At 36.1% G+C, this 10,973-nt stretch overlaps 2 protein-coding genes across 5 annotated transcripts; one reads left to right on the top strand and one right to left on the bottom strand.

Moving 5' to 3' along the window:
- Positions 1-4,653, top strand: LOC120012331. 4 transcript variants are annotated; one of them, XM_038863699.1, is made up of 9 exons: positions 2-387; positions 647-697; positions 1,326-1,581; positions 2,577-2,648; positions 3,021-3,103; positions 3,198-3,252; positions 3,436-3,516; positions 3,621-3,710; positions 4,182-4,653. In XM_038863699.1, the coding sequence occupies exons 3-9, from the start codon at positions 1,327-1,329 to the stop codon at positions 4,275-4,277; spliced, it is 732 nt and encodes a 243-aa protein (XP_038719627.1). In that variant the 5' UTR covers positions 2-387; positions 647-697; position 1,326; the 3' UTR covers positions 4,278-4,653. The 4 variants fall into 4 exon arrangements, with proteins under 4 accessions (XP_038719626.1, XP_038719627.1, XP_038719625.1 ...); XM_038863696.1 differs by having other exon boundaries at positions 7-387; positions 3,198-3,348; XM_038863698.1 differs by lacking the exon at positions 2,577-2,648 and having other exon boundaries at positions 1-387; positions 3,198-3,348.
- Positions 4,654-8,228: 3,575 nt separating this feature from the next.
- Positions 8,229-8,675, bottom strand: LOC120012545. Its single transcript, XM_038863989.1, has one exon. The coding sequence runs from the start codon at positions 8,673-8,675 to the stop codon at positions 8,229-8,231; it is 447 nt and encodes a 148-aa protein (XP_038719917.1).
- Positions 8,676-10,973: the final 2,298 nt, after the last annotated feature.

Here is a 10,973-nt window from a genome sequence, read left to right as displayed (position 1 = left end):
TAATTCCAATTTCTAAATACTACGAAGTATCCATGCAATAACTCACAAGCGCGGGTTCTCCTAAAACGTATCGCGAGATGCAGCGAGAAAATGGAGCAACTGCAAAAAAGGTTTGATAAAGAGGAATCGTGGTGGCGGTCGTAGCTTTTTGCCGTTTAAGAATCTCTCCCTTTTTTTTTGTCCTTCATCTCCCCACAACTTCTGTCACATATATAGGAGAGAGAGAGATTGATTTTATGTTGGTTTTATTTGGTGTGGGTGCAACTGCAAACGACGAGGACACTCGATCTCTTGCTTCGTTTAAGAAAACACCCAAAGAGAAAACAACGGAGAGGAAGAAGCTTTCTTTTTCTTCTCTCGGCAGAAACCCCCTTACATTCCATTCTTGTAAGCTTCTCTCTCATGTTAATTCTTCTTCACATGTTTAATCAAATCATGTGCGTCCATTGTTTCTTTCATTGTCAAGGTGATAGCTTTTTCAACATCTCTGTGTCTTTTGGCTAATTATAATTGCATCTGAATCTGGGTGTCCTTTTTTTCCCCTCAGTGTAGGAATTATTTCTTTCTGTAATGTGGGAATGTGGGTTCAATTTATCTTTTTTTCCTCTTGTCCTTCTCGTACTTATCCAACCTTTTTTTTTTCCAGGATTTGGGCTTTGAAGGCATATCTATGATGCTTTTCCATTTCTGGGGAAAGGTACCGCTACTTTCGATCTTTTTCTCTTTTTCAATTTTTTCTGTGTTCAGCCTCGTTTATATCAAATATTGCTTTTGGTTTGGTGAAGCTTTGTTGTTGCTTTTTTGATCAATGACCTCCCCTTATCTTCTGAAATTATTTAAATCATATTTGTTTTGGATCAAATATCTGCTCATCTTTGAGATGGTTTCAATTTTCAGAAACTAGAGGAAAAGACGAGTAAATAATCTCAAGTTTTACTCCTTGCACCTACTTGTTGGATAGAGACGAATATTTTTCCGAAAGTAAAGTAAATAGAAGTAGTTGAGGATTCTAGTAGCATGTGGATATAAAATTTGGTTTTCGCGAATGTATTTATTTCATTCAATTATGTTGAGCATTTGGCTGTTTGTATCATCCGAGTCATCATCTTTATCTCAAAAAAAATCTAATTTTTTCGCTTACTTCATATAAAGTCAATAAGTTTTTACATTTTTCAGTTGATTTTATTCTCAACTAAGTGAAATTTATTGATATATAACATGTGGAATTTGCAAAAGTTGGAGTGATGAGACACGGGGTTGGCTTAATTTTAGTTGATATTTTGTTGTTTTAATCTTTTTGAATCACTTTCTTGTATAATTTGAAGGATGGGTGATCATTTTGTGTTACTTGTGGATCGGTTGCTCACTGAATCCTCCCTTGAAGCAACTATAGAGAGTGTGAGCAAGTTGCAGCAAGCCACACCATCAGTCTGCAAAGAATATATGGCTGAATCTCCTTCCTATATGATGGACTTGGGTATGGTTTCATCTCCGCGAGAGCTTTTGCAATGTAGGATTTGCCATGATGAGGATGAAGACACCAACATGGAGGTGCCCTGTTCTTGCTGTGGCAGCTTGAAGGTCAGTTACATTTTACTTTTATTATTGAAGGTCAGTTACATTTTAATGGCTTTTTGTTTATTGTCCATTCTATGAAACCCCTGCCCATACTTCTTTAGTTTAGTAATCATACCTGTTCATATATCAGACAAAACAATGCCATAATCTAGGTGCATTTCTAGTGAACACATCTAGTCTGAAGTTGACATGTCCAATGCATCATGGTCAGTCTAAAAATGCAAGGCTGCATTGATTATTAGAATTCTCATGGCATATCAACAATCTGATTCAAGTTTTACACTCTGAGTTTTTGATAGTTGAAGAAACATTTTGCTTGTTTTTTTTTTTTCATAATCCCTATTTATAAACAACACATATTATGTGGGGATAAAGTCTGCGTACATCCTGCCTGTCCCCGACCATGCCCATTGGTGGGGACCTTGTGCATGGGAGTTGTTTTATATATATAACAAATTCTTTCAGAGTTTGGTTTTCTTCTCAAGTGAATACGTGACTCTTACTTTTGTGTGCACATGGAAGCCTCTTTTAGGAGTAATAACTTTACCCTTGAATGTGTATTTGTTTTTTGTTTTTTCGCTTTTTAAAGTTCACAAAAAAGGGTCATTTCACAACTTATTCAGGTTGCAATCAGTCCAGTTTTTCACTGCATATGAAGTATAAATATCATTCTGTCAACCATCTCCAATGATAAGAATGATAATAATAACAATAAGTATGATGATGATGACAATGATGAGAAGAACAGTGATGTAACTTAAATGCTCTATGTTGCAACAAATTTTGGACATAAGTAAGAAATTTTAATGTCGATATTGAACATCTTTATATGCGAACCCTTGAGTACCGAGTATTGAGTTATTTATTCTGTTTATGATGTTCACTGAACCACCCATTGGAGGTGCACAGTGATTACACAGCAACCAAATTTTTTGAAAATGTTTGTACACTATTCCATTTTGATATCCATTTTCCTACTATTTTGTTTATTCTTGCAGTATGCCCATCGCAAATGTGTTCAAAGATGGTGTAATGAGAAGGGTGACACTATTTGTGAGATATGTCACCAGGTTAGCATCTTCTTATTTGTATTAACTCATTTTTTGGCCTCAATGTAATCGCTTGTGTTGCTCATTTTGGTCCGTGTAGTAGAAAAAAAAAACACAAACAAAAAAAAACTCCTATGCACAAGACTCTGTAAGCGGGGTCAAGGATAAACAGGATATACACAACCCAACATGATATATAGTAAAAAGGTAAACGACACCATTGCACAAGGCTCCCATGATGGGCGGGGTCGGGAACAAACAGGATATACGCAGACGTTATCCCCACATAATAGTACATATTGTATAGTAGAAAAAAATCTATATTTTTATTTTAACCTCAGGTTTTTCATCCCTTTTTTTTTTCTGTCTTGTTGAATTGTTTCTTAACTGCAGCAATTTAAGCCCGGCTATACAGCTCCTCCTCCTCCTCCTCCTCCTCCATTGTTTTATTATGGGGGCATTCCAATGGACTTCAGGTATGTATTCAATTCATTTCTCTTTCTAGTGCATAGTTTCAATTGTTTTGTCGCGATAGTTTCACTTTAATACCTTTTGCAATTACCATTTCAGGGGAAATTGGGAGTTTTCCAGAAGGGATCTGCATAATTCTCAATTTATAGCAATGGTAACTACAGATCATGAGTTTCTAGATTCTGACATTGATGAATATTCAGCTATAAGTTCTAGCGGCCTCATATGCTGCCGCGTAATTGCAATAATTGTACGTCTCTAGCTTTCACTCTCTCCCTCCCCCTCCATTCCCTCGTGTATGTGTATGTGTCATCATAATTCAGATATCCTTGTCCAGTTTATGGTTCTTCTGGTGTTGCGTCACACTCTTCCGATCATCATTACTGGAGCCGGAGAATACTCATTGACTTTGTTCACAGTGAGTAATGTTCCATGCTTCTTTCTTTTCATTTTCCCTTTTCCGACTCTTGTGTAATGCCATGGAACTATGGAAGATATATTAACATTTGGTTTGTATTTCAGCTACTAATGTTACGGACCATTGGGATTCTGTTGCCAATCTTTGTCATGGTAAAAGCTTTTACTGCTGTCCAACGTCGCCATCGCCGACAGGTCAGTGATCATTTCCCTTTTTGGGTCTGAGTAATTTGGACTTCGCTGTGGGTTGACTCAGCTAATTTGATTACCTTAAGCCTAACATTAACTTAAAGCTGCTACTATAGGCCTACTTTGCTATTTCCTTTACTTTTAGAAACAGCTTATAAATGTTGCTTGTAAAAGCTGATTTAAAAGCAACAAAATATTGGCAAATATTTATCAGAAGTGCCTCATCCCATCTTGGTTTCCCACCAAGCTCCTTTGTATGTGTTAAACTTGATTTGACTTCTAATACTTGCGTACTCTGGTCTCGTTCCGGGGTTGGGTTAGGGAAATATCCGACTGATTGCCTTCGCAGATCCACAAGCGCTCACAAGGCGCACAATAAGAATAAGACTATGGTATTAATATCCCAGTAGTTATGCAGTTTAATTTAGAAACTACATTACAGTAGAGTTAATTACATTTCATTTTTGTACGTACCAGGATCCTCATTTCTCTCTTGGACTTGATGAAGCATCAGATGAAGAAAATGATTTGTCACAATTTCAGTCCCAATCACGTTTCATCCAGATTCGGTGATTTCTGAAGCAACTAATCTAGCTAACAAGAATCTGATGGTTGTGTATGGTGTACATAAGGGAGCGTCACAGTTTACTCGAGTTTACCGAGGCTCTGAAGAAAGCGTGATGGCATTATGGTGTCTATTCCAGCATGATCTGGGCTTAACCATATCGCAGAAGAATCGGTAGGTCATATGGCTCGTAAAATCAAAAAAGCGATTAATGGTTCAGATGAGATACAGCGCTGACAAAATCTCCATGTTATGTATAGATTTATTAGATTGTAAGTTAAGCATTAGAGATGATCATAAAGTAAGTTGCTATGTTACAGGAACTATGGACTCAAGTTTATATTGAAGAACAACAATCTTTATAGGCCTTCAATGTGAATGATGTGTTTCTTCCCAAAGCAAAAACTTTTTAGCTTCCATTTAAGTTCTTGTTATGCATTTGACCACCGGTTCAGGTACCCGAAACAGCGACACAGATCAATATAGCAGACTTCCACATGTATTGCACGCATTACATAATGACCATGGGAAGATCAATATTAGACATAAGAGAGCAGCAGATTGAAGTAGATGTAGAATGAAAGTGAAAACAAGGCAAAGACATGCTGCCAGGTGTAATGCAGAAGCCTCCTTGACAGTATACCCTCTCAGGCTCGCAACAGCCCTCAACAAGGTGGCGCTCGGGGTTGTGTATTGCAGCAGAAGCACAAACCGGTACAATCGATCATCGTTCACCAAAAGATGCCATTTATCTGCGAAACAGATGACCCCTATTAATCCGGCTACTGGTAGCACCAAAAGCCTTGCAACAATGATCCCAACTGTAGTTCACATCCCGAGCCGTGAATCAAAACCTGAACAACTCATTCCGGTCTCAGTTAGCATCAAATCATTCAAATATTGGACATATATTCAAAAGTATTAAGCATACCAATAAATATTCAATTATAGAAAAGTAATGAAATTAACATAACTAAAGTTCATTGAATATTTTATGGTTAATCTACATTAGAGCCCAGAGACGTCCTTGGGGTTGGGCGAGACGGGCCAACATCCAGGGCCTCATATTTTTGAAAAAAGAATTAGAATATTAATACTATAGCAGTCACAAGAAATGCTAAATGGTTAGTTATATTGTCTATTAAAAGTGAGTTGGCAGAAAAAGTCAATTATACTAATATAATTAGTGATTTTGCATTTTAAAATATTATAACATTCATATTTTTTAAGTAATATACGATATTTAAAATTTTTCCCAAGAGTGTCCATTTTTAAAAGTTTGTTCGGGGCCTCCGAAGACTTAGGTACACCATTGTTAGATCCTGGTTTGGCTACATTAGAGCCACAACAAAAATAGTTTAGCTATTTAGCAAGTAGAGGTGTCCACAACCGAGAAATCGATTCGTAACTGTGGTTATTCGATTTTCGGATACGGTTATGATTTTAGTAAATGTTTGGATATTTTTGCGGTTATGGTTTTTTCTATTACGATTATAATTATAACCGAAAAAACTGAATAATATTAATAGATATTATATTATATATATATATTAGATTAGATTATATATTTATAAAAGTTACATATTGGGGTATGGGACTATGGAAGACTAAGTAGTATTTGTAAAACTCTGATTATATGTTCATAACAAATTATAAATTTAGATACCAATTAATCTAATCATTACACAAATTATAAAGTAAGATTGATTAGTTGAAACTCATAGTGGTTTTATCATTTTAAAATTCATATAAATTAAGATTGATTATTGATAAAGCGAAAGTGGGAAGACATCTTTATGTATTTTTTTTTCTTGATCATATTATTTCTCTCGGTCTTGTAAATTTATTTTTCTTTAATTGTGATGAAATAATATATTTATTATCATTATCATGAATTTTTATCAAACTTTGTTAGATGAAGTTGGGGTCGATAATGGGCTATTTTCTCACTCTATTTCAGATTTATTCATACCTTTTCCATTTCTTCAAAAACCCAAAACCGAACCGATCCGAAAAATATGGTTATTTCGGTTGGTTATCCGAACATATATGGTTCGGTTATGGATTCTAAAATATCATAATCGAATCGATTTGGACATTTCAGTTATGGTTAAAAATCGAATGGACACCCCTATTAACATTTAGCAAGAACACAAAAAACCTAAAGGATAAGGAGAAAGCACATCCAAAACACTTGTAAAATCGTTGTCGTCATTTTGCGGCTTTTTTCTCTCTCTTGAAAAGGTGTCTAAATCAGATTTGGTGGCTCCTCAATTTCTTAAGTCGACAATTTGTATCTAATGGTGAAGAAAAGTTAGATAAATTTTAAAAATAAAAAAATAAGAATGTAATGTGATATTACACACCTTTCAAACAATTGAATTCAATTTGTAAAATTGCAAGGTTTAAAATTTTAAACGAAGTGCCCTTTGGTTCCAACATTCAACCCTGTAAGACTTGGAAGCCCGGGGCCTGCTGTAATTTGCCCTTTGGTTCCAACATTCAACCCTGTAAGACTTGGAAGCCCGGGGCCTGCTGTAATAAAATTACAGCAGGCCCCACAGTAATATACTTTTTTGACATTAAAAATTTTTATTTTTATTTTTAAAAATCATAAATATGTAGTATTCATCGCAATGAACACAACGATATATTTTTTGTTAGAAACAAAAATCAAATTCAACATGAAAAAGACACGACAATTCTAGACCATCGGATATAAACTCAAAATATTCAATGTTTTGATCCCGATGAATTTGATTTTTGTTTCAAACAAAAAATATACCGTTGGATTCGTTATGAAAAATACTACATATTTATGATTTTTAAAAATAAAAAAAATAAAATTTACTACCTCTAAAGTGCATTACAGCGGGACCTGCTGTAATTTTATTACAGCAGGTCCCGGGCACCCGTAAGACTTGCCCCGTTTGTCTTTTTTGTTTTCCTTGCTTTGACTTTTTGTCTCTTTGGTGGTCCCCTTTTGCTTTCCTTGTCATTATTGTCCCAACTGTTTCCTTGTCATTTTTGTCTCACACTCATGGATAACCAAATGACCCATAAATTTCTTTCTTGCCTATTACTCTCTCTCTCTTTGATCTTTCTTCCCATATTTAGACTAGAGTGTCTATTTTTTTTCCCTTTTTGAATTGAAAAGAGAATATATTAGAGAGAATTTACAAGAGATGATTTCAATCACGTCTAAATCTTTGTACCGTTATCTGAAATTCATCAGGCATTGAATGTGATTTGTGATTAGGAGGCATTTGAAGCTCATAGAAAGGCTGCACTGGATCGAGGTAGGGTACCTGGGATGTATGGAACCTCCTGCTCCGTTGCTTGCAGAAGAAAGGGGTATTCGTTCCAGTTTTGGAGCAGATTTCATGAATCTCTTGCAAGGGATGACTAGTGGTGAACAGGGTCATCTCTGGGTGGGGCGATATTGACCGCCGCCAGGGTTCTTAAATCCTCAGGTCCCATATTTTTTTAAAAAAATACTATTGTTATAATAACTTCAAACTCATTTAAATAATATTCAACAATTTATTTTTTTTAAGATTGTTTTTTTTAAAGTTCACCCCAAACTCCCGAAGACTTAGGTAATTGGAAGTCTTCCTAGCGCATATTGAGGTTGAAGATAAGTTAACAACTGATAATGGCTACAAGGCCATGATATCAACGGTACAGATTCTTTTCTTAGATAATTGCATAAGTGCTGGACTATTAGTACAACGTACAATCAGCTATTTGAATGACGTTTTATAGATAAAACAATAACAAATCTTATTATTTTAAAAAATAAACAAATATATATTACTTTTCACCTTTTATAATATTTTTTTATTACACGAGAAAACGATGATGTGAGAGACTCGAAATCGAGATTTTTATGAGATATCACATACATAAGTATCATCCTACCTGTGATTCTCACCTTTTGTAATAATTAATTACCTACATCAACCTATCTGAGAACCCAAAACGATGATTTTCTTAACAAGTTCTAGAGCACAAACCAAGACCATCCCAGAAGACATGAGCACACTCAAAAAAACAAATGCCACAATCCCTAAAGCCAAACTGGGTCTTGTATTCAACAAATTCTTCTGCAACAAACCCATTGCTTCACCAACATCAACACAATAATCCACAGAATAATACTGCTTCTCCCATTCCATCCAATCGGAAGGCACATTCTTACGTTCCTCTTGCACCTTCATTTCCCTTATCCGTACCCTTAGCGTGCTCATGTCGTCGTCAACAAGCCTTCCGTCATATTCTCGGTCATCCGTTCCTCTCACGGAGACCACAATTTGGCTGTTAGATACTCTTCTCCATCTCCCAAAGTTGAATGAAGTTGGCCTGACGGTTGGAGTTGAGGGGAATGAAATTTTGGTTGCTTGCATTATTGTGGTTTACAGTTTCAAGGAAATGTGTTATATATATATATATATATATACACACACACACATATACATACCCACGTTGCGTGATGAATTTATATGTTGTCACCGGCAAGGAATGGTTATGTCATGTATTGCCAATTTCAACACGCACAAGTATGCGCGTTTATTGTTGCCGGCGGTAGACGTTTCTAGAATTATATATATATATATATATATATATATATATATATAATAAAATGGTTGCCGATCCAAGTACCTGGACTCTACGAAGGTCCCAGGGCTAAAAATGTACATTACTAAATGATTAATTGACCATTTCCTTGTAGAGTTTGAAAAATAATTTGATGATAAAAGTTTCTTTGCATATATATATATATATAGAGAGTTTTTCTCTCCTAAGGGTGTAATTTGCGGGTGTATCTTGTGGGTTTCTATCTCAACCATTGGATCAATCCAACGGCTGAGATCTTAAACCCTAACATACACCCTCCCTCATCCCAGTTAGATACACCCTTCCATCCATATCGCGATAATCGTCTCCTTCATCAATCCCTCGCCTTCATCTCATCGGAAGCCACACCAGTCACCGAAATCCACACCAATCACCTTCATCTCACCGAAAGCCTCACCAACGCCTATTACTCAGCAAGCACCAGTCACAAATGATGATGAGTCTCTCCCTTCTGACCTAAACCAGTCACGATTCAATCGTGTAGAATCAATAAGGCAAATTAGAAAAATCAAGCACGAATCGTGCTTGAATCAACTCCAAATTAACCATCAGCTGTGACTTACAGAACAAAATCACTAAGCAACCACCAGAGCCGTATGACTTACATAGCAAAATAAATACGCAAAATCAACTCTAGATCCACGCCACTCAAGATTCCAATTTGACTAAAGAGAGCCCCTCCAAACAACTATTGTCGACCTCTGACATCCCAACCCTCCTATTGGCATCCTATAACTACTATTTGGACTAAGGAACTTGAATTGCAACAAGAAACCTTCAAACATCATCCTTGACTCTTAGACGCTCCAGACAGCAACCATCCCCAAAGCTTCCTTCTAGACGAGTTCAATCACCAAATCTCAGGTAAGGGTGTAGGGAACTCGCGTCCAATCAACCTTCAAGTTCACGATTGAAGGGAAATCGTGTCGATTTAGGTTGAACTTGAAATCGTCCCCCCCAAATCTATGTGCCATTAAAATAATCATTGATTAAAAACACACATGTAGAGTCCACTTCACGTCTAACACTCCACATTAAATGGAGGTGTTTTGGGGGTCACTTTTTGGGGTCTCAAGCATTATTCAAACAAGAGAGGAAAGCATGAAAGAGATGGGGTAGGGGAGGGTGTATGTTAGGGTTTAAGATCTCAGCCGTTGGATTGATCCAACGGCTGAGATAGAAACCCGCAAGATACAACCACAAATTACGCCCTTAATGTAAGGGTGTAAAATAAGAGTTACATTTTAATAGTGTGGATGAATGAGATAATAAGTGGAGTCCACCGCTTTGGGTCCCACATGTTTCAAATCAATGGTGTAAATATAAACCCTTATGTGTGAATTCCTCATATATACACACATACAGAGGAATTATCTAGTAAAGGCGTTCATATTGCGGTTTATATAAAAATCTCTACTTTTAAGCTCCCTAGATCTGACCAAATTACTAAGATCAAAGTTGATTTAAGATTTATAGGTAAGGGTTTAGAGTTTACGGGTTTAAGATTTAGGGAGTTATGTTTTAATGTTTGAGGCTTAAGATTTGGGATCTAGGGTTTATGATTGTTTAATCAATTTTAATCTCAAATATTTTAGGATTTAGGGGCTTAAAGTAGAGATATTTAATATTTATATAAACCCAACTAGGACGTCTTTAGTGGCGATATATTAATATATACCTTCAGTTTCTTGTACATTCCAACGAACGAAGAAATGTGTGTTGCTAATTGGACGTGTTTACTTGGAAAATAGAGGAAAAAGTATTACAAATAAGTGGTTTTTACCCATAAAAACAAAAATTAAAAGTTGTATTTCAACAAACACAATCTAAAAAAAACTTTAGAAAAAAGGACAAAACCTACCAACTTATCAAAATACCCTTACTCCTTCTTTCTCATTCTTCCTCCTCCTTCCTTGCTCCACCATATCGGAAGTTGGTCGTCCGTCCGACCATCGTTTTCGACGAACCAACTATCGAAATGAAGCTCTAGGTCAATCCAATCAAAGCCCAGCCATCATCCACAGTTGATTATCGTTTGAGTCGCCGAAAAAGCTTCGTGAAATTAC

This window comes from Tripterygium wilfordii, chromosome 13, assembly GCF_013401445.1.
Source record: "Tripterygium wilfordii isolate XIE 37 chromosome 13, ASM1340144v1, whole genome shotgun sequence".
Lineage (NCBI taxonomy): Eukaryota > Viridiplantae > Streptophyta > Magnoliopsida > Celastrales > Celastraceae > Tripterygium > Tripterygium wilfordii.
This window is presented reverse-complemented; position numbering and strand designations above follow the sequence as displayed.

Coding starts and splice junctions, on each gene's coding strand:
- LOC120012331 (XM_038863697.1), top strand. CDS start 1,327: ATGGGTGATCATTTTGTGTTACTTGTGGATCGGTTGCTCACTGAATCC. Junction 1,582..2,576: donor CTTGCTGTGGCAGCTTGAAG/GTCAGTTACATT, acceptor TTATTCTTGCAG/TATGCCCATCGCAAATGTGT. Junction 3,711..4,181: donor AACGTCGCCATCGCCGACAG/GTCAGTGATCAT, acceptor TGTACGTACCAG/GATCCTCATTTCTCTCTTGG.
- LOC120012545 (XM_038863989.1), bottom strand. CDS start 8,675: ATGCAAGCAACCAAAATTTCATTCCCCTCAACTCCAACCGTCAGGCCA.